The sequence below is a fragment of the Pogoniulus pusillus genome, chromosome 5 (genome assembly GCF_015220805.1).
Source record: "Pogoniulus pusillus isolate bPogPus1 chromosome 5, bPogPus1.pri, whole genome shotgun sequence".
NCBI lineage: Eukaryota > Metazoa > Chordata > Aves > Piciformes > Lybiidae > Pogoniulus > Pogoniulus pusillus.
The window spans coordinates 31,124,633-31,152,551 of NC_087268.1; the positions used below are offsets into that span (position 1 = coordinate 31,124,633).

General features: G+C 38.9%; 1 protein-coding gene across 3 annotated transcripts; it reads left to right on the plus strand.

Moving 5' to 3' along the window:
* The first annotated feature begins 1 nt into the window (after position 1).
* Positions 2-27,844, plus strand: DCUN1D2 (defective in cullin neddylation 1 domain containing 2). Of its 3 annotated transcripts, none has more exons than XM_064143693.1 (7): positions 2-93; positions 2,641-2,857; positions 4,853-5,021; positions 7,538-7,668; positions 22,218-22,300; positions 24,562-24,658; positions 25,394-27,844. In XM_064143693.1, the coding sequence occupies exons 1-7, from the start codon at positions 91-93 to the stop codon at positions 25,471-25,473; spliced, it is 780 nt and encodes a 259-aa protein (XP_063999763.1). In that variant the 5' UTR covers positions 2-90; the 3' UTR covers positions 25,474-27,844. The 3 variants fall into 3 exon arrangements, with proteins under 3 accessions (XP_063999763.1, XP_063999764.1, XP_063999762.1); XM_064143694.1 differs by lacking the exon at positions 2-93 and adding an exon at positions 118-619; XM_064143692.1 differs by lacking the exon at positions 2-93 and adding an exon at positions 1,399-1,801.
* Positions 27,845-27,919: the final 75 nt, after the last annotated feature.

The following is a 27,919-nucleotide window of genomic DNA, read 5'->3' on the forward strand; positions in this document are numbered from 1 at the left end:
GGTCGGCGATAGGCGGCGAGGGCGGGCCGGTGCGCGCCTGCGCGGGAGGCGGCGCTGGGCGGTGAAGTTGGTCGAAGCGCCGGTGATAAAATGGTAGGTTGTCGGGGTCGGGGGGGAGGGGAGGTAGGCAGAGAAACTGGGGAGAAGGGAGACCCCTGAAGACTCGGAGCAGCGAACCGAGCTCGTTCATACCGCGCAGCTCCCCACTCCTCCTTCAGTAGCACGTCCCGTTCTGCTGCCCGAGCGGCACGGCGGCAGCTGGGGGTTCTGCATGGACCAGGGTCGAGAGGGAGCGGGAGTCGTGGAGGAGAGGACACACACCCAGCGGAGCTGCCGTCTCATTGCACCCTCCGCCGGGGCTAGGAGCGGGGAAGGTCATTGGGGGTGGGGGGGAGGGGGCCGGGCGGCGTCGCCGCGGGTATTTCGAGCGCCGGCCGCTGGCACGGCGCGTACCTTTCCCTTTTTTGGGCTTCGGGTTGGTGGGGCAGTTCGGCGGCGCCCAGTGTGCTTCGCTCCCGCCTTCCGGCACTGAGTGCGGCTCCTCTGCTGGCCGCCCCCTTTTGCCCCCCGCCCCGGGACGCGGCAGGTGCAGTGGCGGGTGCCGGAGGAGACGGGGAAGGTGCGGTACAAATCCCTATACCTGGGCAGGGCGTAGGGGAGGAAGGAGGCAGTAGGGTTGGCTCCGGCAACGTCGCCGCTCTACGACGGGTCGGAGCTGTCCCGGGAAGCTTCCGCAGGCTGCCTCCGCCGCAGCCTGCGTAGTGTCGACTTCAGCGCTTCTCTGGGGTTCGCTCTACGGTGTAGTCAGCGTTTTGAGAGGGCTCCTAAAACGTGGCTTGAGGTCTTGAAGCGGGCTTGGGTTATGCTGCTGAGAATCCATGGTAGAAACACGGCTTCCAGACCTTCCCCTCTGCCCTTGTATTAAGCGCGTAGGTACCGCGCTGTGCCGCGCAGAGCATTCAACTTACGTGGACCATAAAAACTATACTACGTGGCAAGAGTAGTAGATTGGATAGTCGAATGTGTTTCTTATCTCCGATTTCCTCAACCCGATCTTTCATTTTGGACTTAAAAAAATATCTTTCAATGCCTGGCACTAAGTAGACTTAGAAGAGGACATGGGTTTTACTTTGGAGTAGTTGTCATGGATCACTCTTTTGACGTGTTTATTGTTGAAGTTTGTGGCTCAAAAGACGCTTATGTAACTGAGGAAAATCTTGATGAAGGGAGGTTCTCATAGTTAGACTGTAATAAAAAGTGGGGCGCTGGGCACAAGAGGAGGTTACACAGAGCTTGTAACCTCAGGATTAATTCGGTACTTCCTTTAAAAATATATTGTGGTTATTTTTGCGTCTCTTTTCCCACTTTACACATTTCTTCTTCTATAGAAAGCAACTTTGCATGTGTTTTTCTCGTATGAAGTTGAAAAATCTTGTAGGAAAGACCAAAGTCCTTATCTTGTTTACATGATGTGTTTCTTGTCTTATGACCTTCTGGTAGTCAAGATGTCACCATCCATATGTGTACAAGAGATAACAAGTAAACCGAGAGATGGTCCCACGTTTACTTCTTACTGCTCACTGAATCAGGATTCAGTTTTTTTCTCCTTAATATTTAAGAGACTAGTAAATTTTCTGTTACACCTGATGATGTAAAGCAGTAGTAAGGAACTGAGGCACATATCTTAATTGTTGGCCCAGACCATGTCTTCAGTGTGGTTTAGCAAACTTGGAAATGATCAGAATATAGAAACAGAGTTTGATTTAAGGAATCTCCTCCTTCTAGCTTAATGTTGAGCTATGTAAGTATATAAGTTTGCTGCCTATAAGATCCTTGTTCCCACCTCTTGGATCCTTGTTCCCACCTCTTGGATTTTCCAGAGGTTTAGACATGTTGTGTCAATATCACTCCTGCAATTAGCTGCCAGTAATAGGAATGTCTTACTGCTTCTCATATACCACTAAAATGATAGTTTCTCATTTAATGTATTAATAGTACAAATTTTTTTTCAGAGATGAAGTTTTAGATGATACCTGCTGCAATTTTATATAGTCTCATAACAGTCAGTAAATCTCTGATATGTCTGCTTTACCTTTCTCTTTTTGTCTTGTGTCTTCTATTGACAATGGTTTCTACTCTCAACATGTGAGAGATACTTTTGCTGGTTTTCAGCTGATTACTTAAAATGATTGCACTTTGCATTGTTCATTGTTGCTTGGAAAATATTAGGAAACTGTAGAACAGTTCTTGTCTGAGAAACTGAATTGTGTCTTTATTTGGTTTATGAAGGGTAGGCATGTTTTTGGAAGGTCACTATATTGTTACATGATGAAGGTTGTGTTTAATGCTGTTATAGAAGAGAAAAACTTGTACATATGTGGGCAATAAAGCAAAAATAGATATAAGACTGGCAGAATATGTGCTGCTATAAATTATAGATGCTGTCATTTCAGTTCTGGGGAGAAAATGCTGTCTTTTTAACTGCAGAAGAACAAGGGTTTATCTTCCTGTAATTCTGAAGTGAAAGTTGTCATCAAGAAGAAAAGGAAAACCTTTTAAAGATAGGCATTAGTAGTAGAATGCTGAAACAAACTCCTGGATTTGCTTCATTTGCTTTCCTGCTTCTTTTGCATCCCAAAGCATAAGCTTAAATCGTCTCAGAAGGACAAGGTTCGTCAGTTTATGGCATTTACCCAGGCTGGTGAAAGGACTGCTATATACTGCTTAATGCAGAATGAATGGAAACTAGAAGTGGCAACAGACAACTACTTCCAGAATCCAGACTTGTACTACAAAGAATCCATGAAAAGTTCAGTAGACAGGAAGAAATTGGAGCAATTGTATAATCGATACAAAGGTAAGGCTTTTCTTTTTAATGGGCTTTGGGATCATTTTTTCTAATTATTTTGTTTGGGGTGGTATTTTCTGCTTTTCCCTTTGCTATTCTTAAGGACTTCTAAGGAAGGATTTGGTAGCTTTTGTTTTTCACTCTCTATTTATGGTAGTGGGATAAGAATGAAAAAGGTTTTAAATGTGCTTAATGTTTAAGACACAAATTCTGTAGATATTCCTGTAGAGTTTAAAGTAAATTCATAGTAGAAAGTTAGGTCTGTCACGAGAAAGTCATGTCAGCTGCATGTGGTGGAAAGCAGAGTAAAGCTTATCGTGCAACTTACTCAATTTATTGCCCATGGCTGCTCTTAAATATATGTACAATGTACCTTGTGTGGCAAAATAGTATATATTATTCTTAATATTAGGGGGAGTTAATTTGTCCAGAGATTATAGTACTTCTCCTAAAAAAACAAGATAACATTACAGCTAGGAATCTGGCAAAACAGTCAAATAAGAAAACTCAAATCATAGAAACTCCATCATAATTTCACTCTTTGTGCTGACCTAAGACAGCAAAAGTGATGTGCTTCTTCAGAGAGGCTTGGAGGTAAAACCGTAGGGAACTGAATGAAAAGCAGAGCTGTTTCTCTTCCATTTACATTTGTTTGACAGCATTGTTTAAATGAACAGGGGAAAAAAAGTTAAAGGTAGTAATGTAAGAATGTACATGATCCAGGTAATAGTGCTCTCTGAAATGTGCTATCTGACCTGAATGAGTGCATTGTTCATTCCATGTTAGAGCAGAGCAGGCCAGAATTGTTACCAGACCCCACTGAGATCCATTCATCTCAAGTTTTAAAAAATGAGCTTTTCAATTACTCAGCTATGATTGTATACACTTTTCTAATTGCAGCACATTTCTTGCTTTGTATACACTTAATGCTGTTCTTATGATATTGTTTCCACCTTTTTTGGGTTGCTTTTTACCTGATGTGTTCTATTTTAAGTATAGACATTTTTCAATATTTTATTATGTGATAATGAGTTCTGTAGGGACAAAGAAGCAGCAGTATTAAAGCATTTCCTTTGTAGGGGGGAAAAATACTCAACCACTAGTGAACCACTTTTAAAATATTTATATGTGTGTGTTTCAGTATATAAATATATATATAACACACATACATGTATATATAGATGTCTAAATCTTTTGCTTGTTCCATACATGTCAGCCTTGGAGGCTGCTGGGTCAAAAATGTATGGAAATTTGTAAATGCTGCTAAGAATATCTCCTTTCTTTTTTTTTTTTAATCACAAATGTTATTATTCATCGTTTTCTGCCAGTGGCCAACTGCACTGCTTGGCTTTAGCAAAAGAAAATCTAGTCATGTTTATTGTTTGCTGTGTTAGCCCCAAACCTTTGCAGTTCTAGTACCTTAACACTTAAGTACAAGGCTGCACAAGATTGAAACAAAAGATTTGACTAAACATCTTTCCTTCTTTTTCATATGTAGATTAAACCAGACTCATTGGCTTTGCAACAGCAACCAAGAAACTCTTTTGTCCTGCAGGGCCTGTGAGAATACTGCATATGTTGTGCTGTATTTGAAATGTGACCTAAGTCTTTCATTTTCTGTACTATATATTTTTTTAAAGCTCTCTTACCTGTTTCACCAGCAACACTGTCAAAGCAACAGTTTCCTTGTGGTTCCTAGTTACTTGGATGGCACAAAAGATTATAAAGATGAAACACTCCTTGTGAAAACAATCATAATTTTCCCACTAATTTCAACACTACTACTCCCCAAAAATAGAATAAATGCATTTTTCTAGTGTTAGCACTGGATCTGGCATAGAGTAGACCTGTGTACTTGTTACTCCTGCTCAAAGGTCCCTGAATTATACCATGGGTGTAATTCTTTGTTTAATGGGTGTAGTCTCATTTATATATATAAATGTATATATATATGATTTTTTATATATAAAATTAAAATTCTCCTCTTTGTGTTTTGAACTGCAGACCCACAAGATGAAAATAAAATTGGAATTGATGGGATTCAACAGTTTTGTGATGACTTAAGTCTGGACCCAGCCAGTATCAGTGTTCTGGTTGTAGCATGGAAGTTTAGGGCAGCTACTCAGTGTGAATTTAGTAAAAAGGAATTTGTTGATGGCATGACAGAATTGGGGTAAGTATCCATTTCTGCATAGTTAAAAATGTAAGGCCTGAGCTCAGTTTACGTTCAAAACATCTTTAATTGAATTAAGTGTGAAGCTTCAAAAGACTGTTGCCAAGATCATCAGATGGACGTGGCACTTGGTGTCATGGTCTAGCCTTGAGCTCTGTGGTAAAGGGTTGAACTTGATGATCTATCTGTGAGGTCTCTTCCAACCCTGATGATACTGTGTGATACTGTGATGCCAAATGCCTGTTCTGTCCAGTCTTCCTTAAACCGATGCTCTACTGCAAGGTCTTAACAATGACCACAATAAAAGTCAAGCAAAATAATTTCTATGTGTGTGGCAAAAAAAAAAACCCAGATATGCTGATCTTTTCATGCAAACACACGCATGATTAAGCAGAAAAGAAATAGGAAAGCTGGAAAGAACCTTTAGTTTGTTCTCTTTATCACACTAAATGGAACCTTTTTGACCAGTTTTACAAAATATATTGTTCTTTTACTGCCTTGTATCTAAATATTTGTGTATAGAGATACAGAATATCTGTAAGAAATTGAAATAAACATGAGAGTAGAAAAGATTATATAATCTTGACTGTGACACAGCTGACAAAAAGTGGTTTCTGTTCTGGATAATAGACCATCTTGCCTCTGTTTACCAATAAAGTCAAGTGCTTATCAACATAAAAAATACTTTTTGTATAATTTTTCCTTTGAAGAGACTTCTAATAGCTAGAGATGTCAAAAATGGTTGCGTGGGGTTTTTTTTAACAGATTGCTTTGCATAAATAGAGAATTACAGTTGATTAGTAGTGCGTATTTTCATCAACCTTCCTACAACTGGGAGTGTTTTCTTGTGCAGGGGTCCTAGTAGTGTAGTTGTGAGTCACTTTTCATTGGCCTCATCAGTTACTGACTTCTAAGCTTTTGGTTTTAGGTAAGAGTATTCAGAAACTGATGAAATAATAACTTTTGCTATCATCTAAAGTGCCCTGCTATATTTTGTCCCTTTAGGTAGAGGCTGTAAGAATAATTATGATTTTTCTACTCTTGGACAGCAATCAAATGCTCAATGCTGCTATATTAAAGCTGCCAGCATTATTTGATATAACTGATAAAATAGGTTTTGCTAAACCACTTGTGGCTTCTGGCTTGGATTTTGTTTTGTAACTTCACTGCCACATTGCTCCTGTGTCCTCGTGACCATGTCTGCAGTTCCACAGAGTTCTGTGATTTTTATCTCTTTCTGCTCAAAACACGCTGTGCTCTTGGGAGCATAATCTGAGCGTGCCTGCTTGCTACTGGCATAGTGTTTATTGAGAATTTGGAATAATTTTGTTACGTACTGGAGGTGCAGAGTCTGATTTTTGGCATTGAACATAGGTAAGGATTTGAATGAAACGAATTTCCCTGAAGCTTAGTTCATATGACACCTTCAAGATATATATGGGAAGGTATCATATTTGTCCCTGTTGTTATCAAGTCTCCATGAAACTAAAGGTCTTAGTTGAAGACTTGGAAGAATTCTTTATCTTTTCTCTGTTAGGTACCACTGGAGGCTAGAAAGACACTTACTTTTATCTGTGCCATGCAAGACAGTGAAAACTGCATCTGTGTCATATGGATTTTGCTAGTTATCCATCCTTGTCCTTAAATCTCCAGAGTAAATGCAAACGTTTAGCTACCGAGAACTTCTGAATACAAGATGCTGGTTATGATAGCTGCTTCTTTGAAACCTATTTCCTTCTCTTTGAGTCTCTTAAGTACAATTCAAAATATTTATACCCTATAAACCACAAATATTCATTTGATTCTTTGGTGTAAGGGAAACTCTTTTTTTTTTTTCTCTCAAAATTGCATCTTGTCATCTCATGTGCTTTCACTGAAAATGCTCTGGCCTTGTGTTAAGGGATGCATTTCTCTTAATCTCAGTAACTTGGTTCTGTCTTAACTTACTTGCACCAGGCTTTTAAATTGTTTGCCAGCTGTTCAAAGGTTTTTTTTAAACCTAGTTTTTATTGATGAGGATTCCATGGTTGGGAAAGGATAACTGCAAATCATAGTTCATTTTGTTGGAAAATCCTCTGCTGTTAATATTTAACTGTAAATATAGTATGTAGCTCTTCACTTAGAGCAGGGAATAAGTAAGAGTCAAGACACGTGCTCTTGTGTTAGAACAGCTATAAAATGGGAAAGGATAGCAGATTTCAGTGAGGTTTATGTTCTTTAAGAACAAAATAATAACTGTTGTTTCAGATCATAAGCTCATGGAGAAACTGAGAAAAGAAGTTAAGTAACAGAATCTGGTTTGGGTTGTGTACTTAATGGATGCATATATATAATGTTCCACTTTAAAATACAAACATTTGTGTTTCCTTACTAAGTAATTTTAAGAATGCTGTCCAGAAAGATACTAATTTTTTGTCTTAACTACTGTTTTATTTTGGTCTGAAACCATCCTTAAATTTTTAAATGTAAGAAAGAAGTTGTACATATTTACAAATTACATAACCTCTTTCGAACAGGTGCGACACGACAGAAAAACTAAAAGCACTGGTGCCAAGACTGGAACAAGAGCTAAAGGATCCAATAAAGTTTAAAGATTTTTATCAGTTTACTTTTAACTTTGCAAAAAACCCTGGACAAAAAGGTCTAGGTAAGTAGGAGAAAAAAAGACAACAATCTACAGGCAGTGAAGTCAATAATACTTCCAATAATACAGTTTTCTGTTTGAATGTGTAGTAAATTATTGACTTCTTTTAGTTACTTCTCCTCTTTCCCATATTTTTTCAATTAATCTTTTTCCTTAATGTCCCCTTGGTGCCAACAATTTGATGGTTTGGGGTTTTGGTTTGGTTTTATTTTCTGCTGGTACTGACATTATCTTTCCTCTTGTCAAAAGAAGCTCCTGCATTCTTTAGAGACCTATCAGAATGCTGTTGGTGTTTTGGGGTTTTTTGGGAGACTTGATCTAGTTGGCTCCTTGTTTCAGCTGAAACAAGCTGTCCATATTGGCTTAAAGAGGGAGAAAATTCTGAGTGGAAGTTGTTCTTACAAGAATTTTTTTGTTTAGTTCATGATATTAATATAAAGTTTAGAAAAATAGTATTATAGACTTGGTTCAAAGCTAGTGAATAGAAATATATCTACATCTCAAAATATTGCATTGCTGCTTTTTATCAAGTCTGAGATTTGTCACAGTCCATGCCTTGTATTGCTGGAATAAACTGTTTTGTGTGTAGGATAGTGCTGTGCCATCTTCTCAACCATACTGTTTTCTCTCTCAACTAGAACATCAATTCCACATTTGGTCATGGGAATTACTTTGAATAGTACCTCTTCCAGTGTCATCTTTTTTTTATTGTGGACAACTTTTAGCCAATTGCCACTTTTTTTTGCAGCAATTTAATTTTTCAGTGTGTCACCTTTTCACAGGTCTTGTAGTGATTCTCTCTGATTAAATAGTCTTGTAGTGATTCTCTTGTAGTGCTGGTAGGAATTCAGTTTTCCTAGTAGTTCTTTATTTTCTTGCCTCTCATCATTTAAAAAGTATAATCCCTTCAGATTGTGGAAAAGGTAAGTCAGTTACAGCTGAAGTTGGAATTTGTGAGCTACCTAAAGATGTTACAAATAGCTTCCTGGTTTAGTTGGATCAGCTCCAACATGAAACTTATGTACTTGGGAAATAAGTCTCAAAAGTGTTTCACCTAAGCCTGTATGAAGAGAAGAGGAGGGAAAGTAACTCAACCCAGAGTATGGAACTGAATGTACTGTTTATTTGTCATGAAGAGGAAAAAGGAAACTTGCTGTTTTCCATTACTTTTGTTTGGTATGGAGGCCCTTTCATTTGTCAGTCTGTCTTTTCTGTTGTGTAAGAGTACCACTTCTTTGGAAATAAAACATCTGTGTGCCTTTTTACAGTGGGAGTTGAGGTATTGGTGGGAAAAAGTAAGTGTAAAAGTTAGAGTTAAGATTAAGTCATGCGAAGTGTTGACTGTAACTGTTGCTGATTTCAGTTTTCAGGAGTTGCATTAATTCTGGTAATGGTGTTTCTTAGTTCCAAGTAGTGCTTAGTTCATATATGGCAGTATTTTGGTGACTTTTTCATCATGCTTTTCCTTGTTTTGCTGAGATAATTCTAGATAGTAAATAATTATAAGCAAGTGTATATTTCAGTGGATATACACAATATTTGTCTCATGTGAACTGGTATTGCTACAGATTGAGTAGAAAGAGTACTCAGCAAGAATATTGGCTAATGTGACAATTTTGAGTGATGTGAGATCAGTGATAGCTTGTCCAAACAAAAACTGACACTCCAGGATGGGAATGGGAATCTGTTCAGATAATGTCATTCTATTGATTGGACCACAGAAGTGGAGGGGGGAAAAAGTTTACAAGTTGGCATTTACAATGTATCACTTCCTGCTGTGATCGTTGGGGGTTTCATTTGTGCTCTTTCAGGAAAAAGAAGGGGATGGGGAAAGAGGAGGTACTCAGCAAGGTAAATAATTCAGTCAGTTATCTCACAGGAGTGTATGCATAGGCTGAGAATTTTGTATTTAGCTGAAGCAATTAGGCTTAAGGGCTTTTTTCCCCCCTATTTTGCATCTCTTCATTGTGTATACCATGTCTTTTCTCCTAGAACGAGAAACTGTCAGTTTTCTCTCCCTTTCTGCTGCTAATGTAGAGGTATTTGATAGCTGTGTCCCAACAACGCTGCCTCATTGCCAAGGAGATGCAGGAATTATTCTCATCAATGCCCAAAGTCTCTCCTACTACGTTTGGAGCATTGGCTCAGAAAGCTGCTATGAATTCAATTCAGATAGTTAAGCAGAATATATATTGACATTTGTTACCAAATGAGCTGGTATAAATCTCTGCCTAGCTTTGGTCATCTTAAGGTATTGACCTCTTCTTTCCCATGTGCATGTTAGATGGCACACAGTGCTACCTAAGTATAGAATGCTGCTAAGCTACTGCCCTACCTGCTTTCCTTAATGTTTCTGGTGACCTGCTCCCATTGCTTACTCATTCCATTACATTTGCATTTATGGCTTGAAGTCAAGTGGTCAGTAATTTTCTCTCAAGTAGTGATGAAAGTGGACACTTTTAGTTAATGGAATGAAAATCATCAAAGAAGTTCTTTCTTTTAGCTATAAAATGCTCTAGTGTGACTTCTGGGGTGTGAAGTACCCAGTGTTTCTTCTGGGATGTGAAGTATCCAGTGTTTCCTCTTGTTACACTCGGAGCTTGGGTCTCACTGAATCTGGTGGTAGTTGCACTCAATGTTTAGGGGAGAGATCTGTTGGCTAAAAGAGTGTCGTTTCTCAGATAAAAGCATGACCTATGAATGCACCTAGTTGAAAGCTAAGGACATTTCACTGAATCATGTGTTGGAATGGACATCAAGGATCATCTGGTCTAACCTTTCTTGGCAAAAGCACAGTCTAGACAAGATGGCCCAGCACCCTGTCCCGCTGAACATTAAGCATCTAGTGCTGGGAAACCCAACGATCCTCTTCTCTGCAGAGATGATTCCAGTGGCTGATTATTCTCATTGTGTAAAATTTTTCTCTTGCAATTTGACAGTGCCATTGGCAAATGGTGAATTCTTAGCAGACTGTTAACAAAAACTTCTTTTTCTAAAAGAAGACATAATTAAAATCTTCTGTTGGATCCTTCAGGCTAAGTGCTAGCACAGCTTGCTTTTTTTAACAGAATTAACTCTCGAGAAGAGAGCTCACCAGAAAAATGTCTGTGATGGGCAAAGAATACTCATTTGTGTAATTGGGCTTTTGTGTTTATTATCCTAACATATTGAAACTATAAGGAATTACTAAATACTTCTAAAGTTTCCAAGCATTGATGCTTTGGTTATGAGTTGTTTGGTATTTTAATGTGTTTCAGATTACTTTTGTTTTAAGTGTTTCTGCTGTTTTATGGAGTGATAAGAAACAACTATTCCCTCTTTTGGTCCTATCTCCCTTGAAGAACATAGGGAAATACAGTTGAGTCATGAGTTCCTTTTTAATATGCCAGGTGGTCTTTAAAAGACAGAGAAACAGGTATGCAGTATATTTCCTTTTACTGGACTGAATCATGGAATAGAATCATGGAGTCATTTAGGTTGGAAAAGACCCTCAGGATCACCAAGTCCAACTTATAACTCTACTCTACAAGGTTCACCCTAAACCATACCCCTAAGCAACACATCCAAACAACTTTTCAACACATCCTGGGTTAGTCACTCAACCACCTCCCTGGGCAGCCCATTCCAATGCCTGACCACTCTCTCTGGGAAGAAATGGTTTCCTAATATCTAGTCTACACCTACCCAGGCCATTCCCTCTTCTGTCACTATTTACCTGTAAGAAGAGACCAGCACCAGCCTCTCTGTAATGTCCTTTCAGGTAGCTATAGACAGTGATGAGGTCTCCCCTCAGCCTTCTTCAAATAGCCTCAACTCCTTCAGTCACTCATAAGATTTATTCTCTAAGCCTTTTGTTGCCCTCCTCTGCACTTGCTCCAACCCCTCGACGTCCCTCTTGTAACAAGTGCCCAAAACTGAGCACAATACTTGAGGTGTGCAAAACCATTTCCTCACAGATGCTTTTCTAACCAACTGTTCAGTGGTATGTCAGCAGTATGGACTGACTTGTGTTGTCAGTTTCACTAGTTATGAACAAGATTTTTAGATCTGATTGGCAGTCATCCTCTGGCTGAAAAGGTTTGGGAGGCACAGGTTTCACACATCATATAATTAAGAATATTAGGGGTTGGAAAATCCTAGAAAAATCATCTAGTTCAATCCCCCTGCCAGAGCAGGATCACCTACAGCAGATCTGCCTGAATGCAATCCAGTGTGGTCTCAAATATTTCCAGAGAGGAAGAAACCACAACCTCTCTGGGCAGCCTGTTCCAATGTTCTGTCACCCTGACAGTGAAGAATTTTTTTTCCTCACTTTTACATAGAAATTCCTATGCCTCAGCTTCCACCCATTGCCCCTTGTCTTCTCATTGGGCATCACCAAGCAGAGCCTGACTCCATTCTCTAGGCACTCACCTTTACATATTTATAAACATTGATGAGGTCACCCCTTGGTCTCCTCCTCTCCAAGCTAAAGAGCCCCATCTCCCTCAGTCTTTATTCATAAGGAAGATGTTCCACTCCCTTAATCATCTTTGTGGCTTTGTGCTGAACTGTCTCAAGCAGTTCTCTCTTCTTGAACTGAGGGGCCCAGAACAGTGCATTCTTTGCCCTCATCTAGGTCATTGATGAATATATTGAATCGAACTGGTCACAGTACTGACCCCTGAGGGACTCCACTAGATCCAGGCCTCCAACTACTCTCTGTCTCATTGACCACAACTCTCTTGACTTCTTCCCTTCAACCAGCTCACAATCCACCTCACTACCCCATCATGCAGGCCATGCTACCTCAATTTAGCTGTGAGGGTGCTGTGGGAGACAGTGTCAGATGCTTTACTGACATTGAGATAAAGCAGGTATATGTAATACCAAATTTCCAGTGGCAGGTCTCATATGTCTGTGTGCATATTTGCTCAAACCTATTGTTAGATTTCCATTTTTTAATTTTTCTAGCATGTAACTTAAATCTCTGTGCCTGACTTATTCAGCTTCATACTTAACCCCTTGGGAGTAAATATGCAGAATATGTTTCCTTAGTCTTAGTAACAGCCTTTAACATATTTGGCAACTATGTATGAATGTTCCCTTAGTCTCTAGACTGAGTAAAATTGATTAACCTGATAAATGCTATCTTTCATCTCTCTTTTCCTTTGCAATCCAACTGATGTAACTTTCTCTTGTCTTGTAGTACCCAAATCTGTGCTTCGGATATTCTGTTCCTTGTTTTACATCCCATTACTAAGTTTGCTTACCTTTGTCACACTGTCTGCAGTTTGTGATCTGTTATACTGTTGGGCTGCTGCAGAATTGTAGTGCACCCAGTTGATTCTGCTCTTGCATTCTGTTGTCAGTTATTCCCATTAGCTGTACAACTTTGCATTTCTCTTTCATGAAATATTTCTTGTTGACTTCCAAGAGGCTTTCAAATTCATCCCAGTAATTTTCAATTCTAATCCTGTCCTCTTACATGCTGTGCTTTTTTCAGGCCTTGTATAAGATACAGATTTAATACATTTTTCTTAGCTGTATCAATGGGAGTGGCCAGTGTTAGATACAGGAGTGACCCCCTTGGCCAAGTTACTTCAAATGTGGCAGAGAACTACTGAGGTTCTTCTAGAATCTTCTTTGATCTCTGTGAAGCCTGAAAGATGGTAGGCAACAGTTTGAGGTTGCTTCAGCATATTGAGATTAATTTCACTGTGTCTAACTTTGCCTTGGGCATCAGTGCCCTCAGGCAGAATCTCTAAGAGTTTTTTCCTGAAGTATTTTTTTTACCTGGACCATATCTTGAAAAAACCTCTCTGTGTACCTCAGACATTTCTCTTTGCAGACATGTCAGCAGGACACTGTGTCTTTTACTACACCATCTGCTGTTCGTAAGAGTAGCACTGGCAGGGCACAGAAGCCCTTCTTAGAGTTGGGTGTTTTTTTGTTTTGGTGAATTTTTTTGGGAGGGGTTGGGGTTGTTTCTTTGTGACAGAGGAATTTTGTTGATGCCCCACACGTGCCTTTATGATGCAGTGGATTTTGCTCCAGGAAAGTGGTCTAGGGAGGTGTGTGTATGTACAACCTTGCGTTATTTTTAGAGCAGCTTGTCTTATGTTGCTTTTTCTTTTCATTCTGCTTTTCCCTTCAAACTCAATGCAAGAAGTTCTGCCTTTATATAATTAGATGGGAAGAATCCTATCCTCTCCAATAAATTAAGTTATATTTATTCTGATTCCTCAAAATAGGCACAGAGTTCAGTACAACAATGCTCTTTCCTAGAAATAGGGCTGCCTTTTATAGGAGTCACTTTTTTTCTACAGTTCATGTGGTGATACTAGGGAATTTTTATTTCTTTTTGTACCTGCAAGGCTTCTGTCTCTATAGCCTCCTCTTTCTTGAGTGTTTCTACTTTTATTGATTTAATGTTATCAGGTGGTTTGCTTCAGTGTGGACAAATGCTGTTTGAAGACATAAAAGTAGTATCAGTCCTCCCAGGTGACAGCTCATGTTAAGTAGTGAGATGCAGGAGGAAACAAAAGCATATTGTGTAAGGTCTACCATGACTTTCTTTAAGCAAAATATGATTTGATTAATGTTGCACAAGACTCAACTATTAAGTGTTTAAATACCTTTAATAGATTTTATTGTTGTCTAAGAAAAAGATGGATGCTTAAAATAATTAAGACTAAGTGATGGACAGTGATGGACTAAGTGATGGACAGAATTCAGGAAAAAAGATAGCAGTGCCATCTCATTGGCTGCATATTTCACCTGGCAGGCAAAATATTTAGATCTATGAAATGCTGTCTGAGTGCTGTGTATATATTTTGACATAAAAGGTGCAATTTAAGGTCAGGTTTATCAGGAGACTTTTCTAAAGATTCACTGTGGATAAGTGTGATTCTCTCTGTTTAATCTGCTTTCTTGTGTTCTCACTACTACATTTAGAACAATAAATCTTTAAGTTTTGCATGGTGCAGATTTGGAGAGGTTTATCTCACCACCTGCTCCCAAGTTTTAGCTTTTTACTGTAGTATGAATGAGAATTTGGATCCTACCTCTGGTTGATAAGCTTACTGAAGGGTAGGATTATAGACAGATCCTTTGTCATGCTGTATACAGAGCAGTTCAGGCTTCTAGACACTGTTCAATCTCAGGACAAGACCTTAGCTGCATCTTTCTTTTTCTTTTTTGTTTTTTAACTGATGCTTAGTGTGAGTCTCTTAACGAGTCTCCCTTTTAAGTCCCAAAAAGACATGTTCAGGAGATTCCTCATGCCTGGGAGTTTACTACAGTTTTTCTGCACCATAGAGGAACTTAATGCATTCTTTCATGGTCTTCAACTTCCAACATGGAAACAAAGCAGATTTGGTCCTTCATCACTCCTTTGTGGTCCCTTCGCCTGCTTGCTGGCTCAAAAGGTTGTGCTTCCTTCTCTCTGCCAGCTTCCTGGGATCAAGCAAGAGATGGTACATGAGGAGGGCATTCAGACTTGAATCAAATATTACCTCAAGACCAGAGGAATGACTATCTTTGCATCCGGTATGTGGACTTCAAGGAGGTATCATCTTCTATGAGCAGATGAGTATAATGTGCTCTTTTTAATTGAAGCAACATCAACTTTGGCTTTTGCCATAGAAGTATCTCAAGATTCTCTGAAGAGACACTTAGATGTTAGGGAAGGATATCTCTTCTTTTTTCTCCTCACCCCTTTCCCCTCCTTTCCCCCTCTTAACTAGTTACCCAAATTTCCTGAATTTTCAGTGAAGAGTTGAATTTGTGTTTGCAGAGTGCTTGTAAGAGTGAGTGGATGGAAGATGTTGAAAGAGGTCAATAAGTTAATTTCATGTTTACTTTGGAAGAGGACTGTGAGTGCTGTATTGTAAGTGTTCTAATGTCCTTGATCTGTATGTATGGTCCTTGATTTTGTTTGTTTGATTATCTTTCTGGAAATGCCAGCAATTTAAGAGAAGCTTAGTGCAAAAGAGGCTGCTCTGATCAAAAAAGGTCACTAGTAGCAGCAGAAGTGTGGCGTGGCTGCCAATTTCAGTAATGCCTTGTTGATTCTTTTACTCGTGTTAGGCTCTGATTTGGGAAACATATATCCAGTGAACTTAAAGTCATCTGCCATAGTTTATCTAAATTGTATGTGGAGAGATTTGCAGAGATGAAAGGATTTTGAAACTGGCTACAGTCAGGTTCATTAGGCTACACTCAAGCTGATGTTTGGATAGATATCTTCTAAGCCTAGCTTATGTTTGTTTGTGCTGTTGATACTCAAGATAAAAAGCATGAAAGGCTCTGCATGGAATCAGCCTGCTTCAGTGTGGCAGATGCTGAGATAGAATTAATAAGCATGGTCAGACCCTGCCTGATTGCTGCAGAGCTCTCCTGAAGTCCACCTGCTGTGCTTCACTATTCCCTGTCCACGACAGGCACCAAACTTACACTGTGCATTGTACTTCCTCTGGAAAGCTCTTTGCTTACAGCTTTGCAGGGATGAAACCAGCTTAGCTGGATCCTGAGTCTAGCCACTTTCAGTATCTGTGTCATAAACAAAAAAGAGATAAGGGTTGTTTGTTTGTTTTTTCTCTCTTCTCCTTCATCTTTGAGGAAGCTTCTAATTGCAGATAATGGTTATTTTGCTCTGAACTTGTAGAAAATTGGTGTAGGGTTTTTAGGCTGAATCATAATGGCAATGGTACTTTCTTATTTTCTTGTGGATTTTATTTCATTGTAGAAGAAAAAAAATATTAGGGATGAAACTGATGCTTGTGTTCATGTTCTTAGTAATTTGGAGACCAAAGAAGACTTTTGAAGAGGATATAAGGAATCAAGTACCCCAGTGAATCTCACTAACATTCATTTGATGTCTTTTGGTCAGGCAGTGTGATAGTCCAGTTGTTAGGATAGACTAGGTAAAGACAGGACTAGATAGATAAGGAAAACATCTAAAGTTCAGTCTTATAGAGGCTACATATATTTTTTTACAAGGCAGTGGAATGATAAAATAGATTTCTGTCTTACACTGTCCAAGTTGTTGTGGGGTTGTTTGTTCAGGTTTGGTTTGGTGGTGGTTTCTTTTTTCTGTGGGGGATGGATGTTTGGTTGCTTGGTTTTTAATGCCCTATTTGGAATGACAGAGTTTGGTTACTCGTTTGTTTCCATAGCTAAGTTTTGTTTAAAGCACTGGGAAGAGAAACCCTCAAACAAGGAACTTCTGGCTTTTCATTTCGGAAACGTTACTTGTTTGTTTGTTTGTTATCCTCATTAACTGTTCCAATGAAAGTAAGTTCTTCCTCCTGCAAGCTTTGTTACATTCTTTACTAATTTATTGGTTTGTGTTTGTAGATGGACTGGTTAAGGTGGCTGCATCATACCTCTTCCCCCCAGAAATAATAAAATAAAAATGCTGCCCATGGAGTTTCAGAGAGCACTTTGAATAAAACTCATTGGGCACCAACAAAAGAAGCTGCCCAAAGTCTCTCATAGAAATAACAGTATCACAGTATCACCAAGGTTGGAAGAGACCTCACAGATCATCAAGTCCAACCCTTTACCACAGAGCTCAAGGCTAGACCATGGCACCAGTGCCACGTCCAATCTTGCCTTGAACAGCCCCAGGGATGGCGACTCCACCACCTCCCCAGGCAGCCCATTCCAGTGTCCAATGACTCTCTCAGTGAAGAACTTTCTCCTCACCTCCAGCCTAAATCTCCCCTGGCGTAGCCTGAGGCTGTGTCCTCTCGTTCTGGTGCTGGCCACCTGAGAGAAGAGAGGAACCTCCTCCTGGCCACAACCACCCCTCAGGTAGTTGTAGACAGCAATAAGGTCTCCTCTGAGCCTCCTCTTCTCCAGGCTAACCAATCCCAGCTCCCTCAGCCTCTCCTCGTAGGGCTGTGCTCAAGGCCTCTCACCAGCCTCGTCGCCCTTCTCTGGACACGCTCAAGCATCTCAATGTCCCTCCTAAACTGGGAGGCCCAGAACTGAACACAGTACTCAAGGTGTGGTCTAACCAGTGCAGAGTACAGGGGCAGAATGACCTCCCTGCTCCTGCTGACCACACCATTCCTGATGCAGGCCAGGATGCCACTGGCTCTCTTGGCCACCTGGGCACACTGCTGGCTCATGTTCAGGCGGGTATCAATCAGCACCCCCAGATCCCTCTCTGTCTGGCTGCTCTCCAGCCACTCCAACCCCAGCCTGTATCTCTGCATGGGGTTGTTGTGGCCAAAGTGCAGCACCCTGCACTTGGAGCTATTGAATCCCATCCCATTGGACTCTGCCCATCTGTCCAGGCGGTCAAGGTCCCACTGCAGAGCCCTTCTGCCCTCCAACCCAGTCACATCTGCCCCCAGCTTGGTGTCATCTGCAAACTTGCTGATGACTGACTCCATGCCCTTATTCAGATAGACTCTAACATCATAATGTACATTATTAACACTAGTTAATATGCTAACTAGGGGTATTGAGAGCAACAGTGTCTAACATTAAGGTACTCTTATAAATATCTTAAACATGTTAAAATGTAATTAGGAAGCCAATGTAATACCACCCCAAACCCCAGAGTGCTGGTTTGCCACAGATGATCTAAATGAACTTCGTTTCTTGCTCCTTATAAATCCTACTCTCTAGCCAATCTCTTGCTATCTCTTGATTTATCTTTTTTTTCCCCTCACGTCCTTGATTACTTGTGTGCAATGACTTCATTGACCTTGACCAAAATCATAGCAAAGGGATGAGGGCACTAATTTGATTTGTTATTATACATGCAAGAATCTATCAGTGATTTTTTTTTGTCATTGTTAGCAAGATAAACATTTGATCAAATCTGTGAAGTAGACATAGGCTGTCTGATAATATATTTCTCCTTCTGCATTAATTGTGCTAATTTGTTATCACTTCAAGTTTTCTTTTCAAAGTAGAAGAGACTGACATTCTTTTAAAGATAAATTTAGAATAAGGACTTAATATTTCAGAAGAGATCACTCTGCAGACAAAATGCTCCTGATTTTGGAAAAGCTGGGTGCTTAAATCAAAAGTGTAAAGAACTTTTAAGGTACACTAAAACATGTTTGCTATAATAAACATTATTTAGCAAAATTAAGACTCTTTTTGTACTAACCTTTTTGCCCTTCTTGAGCTTATTTTCTCTTGGGTATTGTATGTATGTGTATTAAATGTTCTTACTAATTCTAGTTTTAATAATTTTATAGTGGCATTTGGTGTCACTTTTGGTTCACTCAGTTGTTTAGGTTTTGCCACAGAAAGCCTTTTAGGATGCTGTATGTAGGCAGAACTAGACTAGATACCCAGAACGTTGAATACCTAGATACTGAAGTTTTGGTTCAGTGCATGTAGAAACTTTGGACTGTGAAGCTATTATACTGAAGGGGCTGCTTGACATAAAACACTGGCTAAATTTTGACACTGAAAATAATTTAGGGTCAAGAGATGCTGTATAACACATGGTGTATATGATGTGATATTTTTATGATGCTCTTTAAACATTAATTCTTCAGCAGTTTTTGTATATCCTCTGGATATGAAAATGTTTTCAGTTTGGTGTTTATTAAACTGGTCCTTGTTTAGACTTTAGCTTCCAGAGACTCATCCATCTGTCTTTTGCTTTGTTGATAGACTCATAAGGCAAGTTTTATGTGTGAAGCATATTTTTTATTACAAACGCCCTATTTTTATATTGATAGTTTATTTTTTTTCATTTGTAATGAGGACTTCACATATATGCAGCATTGAAACAGATATTCCTAAGACTGCCTTAAAAATCCATGCTTTGCAAAAATATCTTTTCAGAATGTCAGGGGCTGGAAGGGACCTTGAAAGGCCTTGAAAGGGACTATCATCTAGTCCAACCCCCTGCCAGAGCAGGATCACCTATAGCAGATCACACTGGATTGCGTTCAGGCGAGTCTTGATTATCTCCAGAGAAGGCGACTCTACAACCCCTCTGGGCAGCCTGTTCCAGTGTTCTGTTACCCTCACAGGGGAAAAAAAAAAGTCCTCGTGTTTACATGGAATTTGCTATGCCTCTTGCTATGGGGATGCAAAACTCCCACGGTATAAGGACTTAATAAAAATTAAGTACTGCACTGATAGGAGCAGATGCAGCAACTCCATTCCTTTTCACTGGTACTACTGTCAGCATACTGATGTAGAATGGGAACTGTGCAACAAGGTCTTTAAAGCAGATTTTTTTTTTCTACCCTCCTGCCTTGCAGTGCTAAGTTTGGTTTGGTTTTTTTTTTTTTCAACCATGGTAGGGAATTATCTTCAAACAAAAGTGTAAACATTTTCCTTGAGTGTAGCACACCTGAAAGCCTGTTTTTCTCAAATACTTCAAGATTACATGACACCACTACCAAAAGTGATAGTCCCATCTAATCCTCTCTGCTGTTCATGACTTTGTGTGATTGTTGTGACACAGATAAGGAAGATTTTTTTCCTTCATTCCCCTTGCATTAATTTTAATCAAGATTAAGATTTCTTTCCATTTGCTCAATGGAAGAACAGCTCCAACATGGACTGAGTTTTTGGCCATTTCAGTGCAGCGTTCTCAGCAGGGTATGCTTTTGTGTGGAACCTTATAGCAAATCCTGTATCTTTGTGCAGGAGAACTAATTTCCCCACACGTGTGTTGTATCTCTCAAGTATTAACTTAATGCAATGCATGGGAATTAGTCTTAATTAAATACAATTTGTAATACTCAAGCTCACCTTACCATAATACTCTATTTGACACATACCCAAGTAAACCAAGGAAGCATGACCTCTTCTTTCCTCTTTAACTTTTTTGTGGCATCTTTTAACCATCTTTGTTTCCTTGCTTGTACCTTCTTTCTTTTTTCCAGGGAAAATTTCCATTGGAAGTGTACAACCTTCTCTGTTGTTGAAGTGCTTTGGTTTTTTTTCTTCAAAGTGCATTTGGCTTCTCATTGTTAGGTGATAAATTTGCAAGACTGGCTTGAAAAGGTTGAGTCTTCACAAAGCAGCCTGAGTGAATGGGAGCAAAGCCAGTCACTTCACTTTGAAGCTTGGAAATCCTAAAGGTCTCTCAAGTTTCTCCCTTCTCATTTCTTTTGTTTTTCATTAGAAATAACATATATAAACAACTAACCTGTGTATTGAAACAACAAATAAATGCTATTAACCACTCTCATTTTATTTGAAAAGTGAGCATGATGGCAAAGACAGGAAGGACTGAAAGAAATTTATTAGGGCATAAAGCAAGTTTGTACTGAAAATCATTCTGGTCATAGCAGGAACAAGGACTGACAGCAGTGTCTCTGAACACCTAGACATAAGTGTCTTGCACTTCTCTGTCTTAACTATTGCACTTTGGACTTCAGCCTTCTGTGACACAGGCTCTAGGGATCTGGTTATGTTAAAATCCAGGACATCTCTTTCAGACTTGAGTCATGTTTACAGGTGACAACATTCTTTGGTTTGTGATGCAATACATGCAGTTTCTAACACCCTGTCACTATCTTGTAGGTGGAGGTCCAGCTTCTATCTTATCTGCCATGAGAACATCTTCCATCAAGTTTCCAGTTTTGTTTATGCTTACTTTTACACTGAAACAAACAAATATTTTTTTGTTTAAGAATACCGTGCTTTATTTTGTGGTTGCACAGCAGTGTATGTACATTTAGTGCCATTATCTGTGGGACCAAGCACAGAAGTAATTAGGTACTTGCTGAGAATGAGAGCAAATCTTCAAGAAAACATCTTTTCTGCCCCTAAGCTGCATCTAATACTGCTCCTACTTTTCTGCTTGAATGCACTGTAGTGCTGCATCCTCCTGTTGGTACACACAAACTGAGCTCTCGGGTCATGGGGCAGAATAATAAGGGTTGCATTCTTGGACTTCTGTTCTTAGTGTAGGATGTAGGTGTTGGTCTGAATGATTTCAGAATTATTATAGCCCAGACAAATCTTTTTCTTGTACTTAATTTTTTTTTAAAATCATGTCCTTAAATTCCCTTTTAAACTCGTGTCTAATATGTGATAAATATAGCAGTTGATACCTGCAGACTGAGATGTTTGGGTTTCTATCAATAATTGCTGGGTTTGTATATTAGAGGTGTTTTGTAGACAGTATTTGATAACTATTTTGTTCTGCTTCTGTAGATGGGAGGGTAGTACTGGTGAATGGTGACAAAACTTTTAGTCTGTAGGACTGCAATGTTCAGTATGCACTTCATGCTGTTATGGCTTGTCTTCTGTCTTTTGGGTTAGAGTAGAAAACACTTCATTATCATTTCTGTAGTGATGTTACAAATGTTATTCATATTCAGATCATGGAATCAACCAGGTTGGAAGAGACCTCCAAGATCATCCAGTCCAACCTAGCACCCAGCCCTATTCAATCAACTAGACCATGGCACTAAGTGCCTCATCCAGTCTTTTCTTGAACACCTCCAGAGCTGGCGAATGTCACTCATTTTGTATCCGAATATACCGGGCATAGCATTAGTTGTTTAACTCTAAGAGTTCTATTGCCTACTGTGTGCTGTAATATTTCTGTGTTGCTTTGTCTCTTGCAGATCTAGAAATGGCAATTGCTTATTGGAATTTAGTCTTGTCAGGAAGATTTAAATTTCTAAGTCTTTGGAATAAATTTCTGTTGGTAAGTACTTGCCATGTTCCTTCTTGAGTACTAGTCCACAGTAGCCTGGCTTGTATGCTGTGTGCATACAGTAAAGCACAAGACAGTGTCTCACTACTTCCTTTGAACTTTTTTTTCTTTTTGAAAACTGATACGAAATAGTCTTAAGTCAAACTAAATCTTCTCTGTATAATTTTCTAATTGAGAAGAAAGCAAAAAGATGTAGCAAAGCAATCAAGTGTTCTGGTTGCCGATTCTGTATCCTTCTACTTATGAAAACTCCTGTATGAAAGCAAGACAAGATTGTAGATTGAACCTGTGTTAGCTTTATTCTCAAGACAGCTGATTGTTGTCAACCACGTATTTTACCATACTCTGCCTTTTGTGTTATTAATGTGTAAACTCAGTCTTTTGTAAATGTCAATTCTGTTATGACTGACTTAAGCTGCGAGGCTTTTATTTTTAAGTGAAAGCTCTTGTCTGAGTAATCATTTTGACTCATTTTTCAGATAACTGTTGTGAACTGATCTTGACAGTTTCCTCTTACCTGTGCGATTCTGTGGGCACTGAAGTTAAAGATGGATAAATTAAACTTTAGCTATTTCAAAATATTCCTATTAAATCCTGACTCATTCATTCATGTTTCTACATTTGGATTTCTACCTACCTGGGGGAAAAAAAAAACCTTATATAATGTTAAGTAACACATACTTTATTTACTTTTTCTGGATTTATCTCTTTATCTGTAGTTTATCAGTCTTAGGAAGTATTTCTCCAGCTTGTTCCACAATCACCAGTGCATCAGAGAGAAGCTGTATACTTTCTGCAGTATCTTTGGAAATTCCTTCTGAACTTTTGGACAATATAATTATTTTGCTCACTGAATAACATACCAGTTTCACCAAATGAGCTTGTGAAAACTTTTCACATGCATTAATAGACTTTAACGCATCCACGTTCAGAACTGTTGATGTGACTGAAGCCTTAACATTTTTTTCCTCACCTAGGAAATGTGACCAAGTCTGTTCCAACAGACAGTTCTACAAATCTCTGCTTTGAGCAATAATCCATGTGATCTAGTACAAAGTGTCTTTCTTTGTTACAAATATTTAAGAAATGGTTAGACTTTTACAAGTTCAGCCTAGGAAAGGAGTAAGTCAGGACTCTGGAGTGGGGTGTTTTGTTTGTGTTTTGTTTGCTTTAATGAAACTTTTCCAGAAGTTATGTTAGCTTGTCATATTTTTTTGCAGTCAATATATCATCTTTGGCTTCAGTGAGAGGATGTGTTTGCTGTGACTTTGGACATCAACCTCGTTTTGACCCATATTTTTTGAAATGCAGTTTGGAGAGAGACATGTTTTAAAGTATTGCCGCTTAAAAAACCCAACTAACCAAGCCCACCCCACAACACAAAACCCCCAATCCTTCACTGAGAAAGCTGGGGTTTTTTAATGCATTGGCAACTCTGTTACATCAAACCAAAACCAGGTGTTAAATTTAATTCCTATTAATCACCTGCTATCCTCAGTTAATACAGCAATACCAACAGATCAAGGAAAATGTGAATGGTCTCACTTGATCCCACAGCTCACAACTGCTTAGCAGTTGTGTTTCATCATATGCTTTCTCTTCTTGGGAGTGCTAACTTTAACAGCTGAGAGAACACTGACTAGGACTGAAAGTTTTTTGAGAGCTCTGACCAGGGCTGAAAGAGGTACTTGTGAGTGGAGTGATGCAGAAAGAATGTATTTGAAATCACACAAGGGAGATGGCAATGAAGACCAGGACAGGCTGGGAAAACTGAGACTGTGCACAAGTGAAGCAAATGCAGGTAGTGTGTAGGTAATGAAGGAGAGGAAGAGATGCTGAGGGATCTATAAGGTGGTCTGGGAGTGCACCTATAGCCAGTAAGTTGAAGGAGACTGGCTAAGTGTAAGTAAAAAGGTGTAAGGGGAAAAAGAGCTCAAGTTAAAAATGACAGAATGCTAACTGATGGGCATACAGTTTTAGAAACTGGAATGAATGACATTAGGTAAAATTATAAAGGTTTTATTCTTTTTCATAACAAGTTAGAAACACCTACCCTAAATGCAGAATGGAAGAACTAAAGCAACTAGCAAAGATTTCTTGCACTTCTTTGCCTTCTTTAGTTGCAATTTGTTTTGTAGCTTGCTTTGAAAGCTCAGAACTTTGTGAAATGTCTGGGGTTTGTCTATGTAAAAATAAAATACTGTGAAATTTGAAAATGGCTTGAACAGTACCATTTTCTTCTTCCTTTTTAGGAACATCATAAAAGATCAATTCCAAAAGACACTTGGAATCTTTTGTTAGACTTTGGAAATATGATTGCTGATGATATGTCCAACTATGATGAAGAAGGTAAGTAGTACTTGAATATCTTTAAAAGTTTTGGGAAAGAGGAATTAAATTATTGCTGAAAACATACAGAACGTGCTGCTACTTTCTGTCTTTGTTTACCCACAAAGGTGTAGCTACAAATACAGTGTCATAAAAAGCAGTAATGGTAAGAGGGTTAACTGGTTTGCTGTACTATGTAAATAGAAGTAAAGATTCACACCATGATATAGCGAGTACTGTTGGAACCTGTTATGCTGCAAGAGCATCAGTTAAACAAAATAAGTTGGTTTGGTGGTTTTTTTTGTGCCGAAGTGTTGCTAACTGCAAAGAAATACATTGTGTTTCTACTTGCAAGAATGTCTATATGCCATTGCTTTTACTAACCTAAAAGCAATTTACACATCATTACTATTCCTGCAAACCCTGTTTTGGAATGACTGTATAGAGGAAAAAATTCCCAAGTTATGAATGATTCTAATTGGACAGGCATGGGTTTGCTCTCAAGGAATGAAAACTTTGTGGTGTGGATTTTTGTGCTTTAAATATTTTTGTGCACTAAGAACTGTTGCTACAAGAGATTCAAATGTTTTCTTTATTAGTTGGGTAGGTTTTTCACGTGTTTATCATGCCATGTCTGTTAAAACTAGACTAGAGCAGAAATGTCAAAAGGAGCCTCTGGGTTTTTTTGTATTTAGAAACTACACCACCTTGTTGCTGATAATACATTAATTTCTGAACTGTCTAACTTCTCTTTAGGAGCGTGGCCAGTGCTTATAGATGACTTTGTGGAATATGCACGACCAGTAGTCACAGGAGGAAAACGTAAATCTTCCTAACCCTCGACTTGTCTGTATGGACTAAATGTGCACTCTGAACTTCATTAGGTAATGAAGATTTGTTGACTACTGACTCTGCACATCATTGCTGGTTTCAGTGGTCGTGATGAAATTTGGGAGAGAAAACTGAAGTTCTTCTTTTTTTGCCTAGAGAAAATCATGGCTCACTTTGGGATGCCTCAAGAACAAACTCAGAAGATAGTCTAGGCTGTTCGTAGGCTACTGGCTTCAATTATTATACTGGTTGGATCATAGGATGTAGATTTTGCATGATTTTATACTTTGGAGAAGTGCAACTAGAGGCCACTTTATTGAAGTTTTGACAGCACAGCATGCCATTCAGTTCATGATCCAAAATGAACACCAGCAGTTACATAAATAAAGCTGTATCATATTGTACTTATAATAAAAGCAGTATTTGTGGTATATAAATTAAATCCCTAAATAAAACTTATGCTGTATGTTGTACTTTTATAAAAGTTAATTCCATGGATCTGTCCTGATACAGAACTGTAAGAAAACAAACCCTACCACACTTTGGCTTTTTTCACTTGTCAGAATTTAAAATCTGTGTGTTTAAGTCATGGATGTATGGATTTATTACACCCAGCCTTTTGTTTGCTCTCAGTGAGTTCAGCTTCCTTATTATTCTTGGAGTGCTTGCACACAGACCAGTGGCATTGCTGCGGAAGGGCTTCTGCTCTGTGCTGTGTTGCAACTGCAGCTTTCTTTATTAACCATTTTAAAATAGACAACCAAAGATGGTTTTATAATTTGATTATCATAATTCAGTTAGTCTTCAATTAAGTGCTTTATTTAAAATAATGATCCTCTGGAACAGTACTCTTAGATTTATCTGTAGCCTAGAACATATCATGAATTCTAGCTAAATGCAGCATAGTTGTGAATGCAATTCCTGACATGTCCAACAGAAAGGAAATGCAAATAAGCTAAAGAGTTATCCAGTTGGCTTTTGCTTTGGAGAAATAATGAGGAGACTTTCTACTGATTGTGATTACCATTCATGCCTCTGTATAAGGCATTCAATTCTATTTAAGGGAAAAATACTAAGTTAATGCACTATCCTTGACCTCAAGGCTAGTAGAATTGGACTGCTTTTCACCAAATCTAAATTTGTGTTGTCAATTTTTTGCCTCCTTTCACCAGCCACCAATTAGAAAGTGTACCAAGGTCGGTCTCCTTTCTCAGCTGCGTCTTCAAATGATTAACCACAAAACATGTTGTTTTTTTAATTAGAAATTATTAAACATGTCTTCACACAGGGCTCTTTTTAAATGCTACCTCATCAGAATGAGCTTGTCATAGCCACTGTAAAAGTTTACTGAAGATTTGTGAAAGATTAAGTACAGCTATGATTAGTACATTTTCTGTAATCAGAGCCGAATGGATGGAAGAATCTTTAGATAAAATAATGCATTAAGCTCTATAACTTATATCTGAATCATATCAGACCATTCAAGTATTGCATGACAGCATCCTACTTAATTTCATAGTTGTGAGGGTATAAAAGCTTACAATACTCTTAAACTCTAATATTTAGAGTTTTGTATAAGCAGTCAACTCGTTTCTCTCAATGCAGCTGACAAGAACGAATGCAGGTGCTGCACACAGAAAGATCACCTTTGTTCTGCTTGAGAGAATTTCAGTTGCGCATGATGTTGAACAAACAGGGTTAGGACATTTGAACAAAGTAGCAAATTCTCTGCTAAGAATGTAGCAGGCAAGTGTGGATTTTTTGGAGGTTGTGTTTTCGGGGTTTTGTTGTGTTGTTGGGGGGGAGTTTAGTGGGGTTTGTTTGTTTTGGGATTTTTTGGTAGTCTTTTCACCCCCAGCGGTATTTAGAACTGTCAGATCTTACATGGCAACCACTAGGTGTCAGTGTCCTGGTCTCCAGCTGCCTCTCTCTGCTCTGCAGAGTTGGCAAGTAATAAGCAGGTCGTTTATTTCTGGATGAATCTTTTTAGAGACATACGTCCAGCTATTCTACAGAAGTATTTAAAAACAGCATTATCCTCCCTTTAATGCATTTGATTTACCTGCTTTTCCTCCCCAAAATGAGTCATTTCTATATCTTTCCTGTAGAGTTTGGACAAAGTAACATCTTGTTATATCAGCTGCATTTATTCAGTCAAAAGCAGTGGAATGCTTGCGATTCCCACAATTGCTGCTTAAAATATGTAGCTCTGATTTAACTGACCAGAAGTAGTTTAATCTATTAGTTTGTGGTGTAACAGAATAGTTTCATAGCTCTAGAGCTTGTGAAACACTTGTTAACATCATGTTGAGAACTCCTTCACATCAACCTGATGAACCTTCTACCTTTTAAAATAAATAAGAGCATTAAAAATGAGTGCGAGTTGAGATTTCTTGCCTTGTTAATATGACAAAGAAGGAAGGTGCTTAACACAGCATTCAGTTTCTGTAT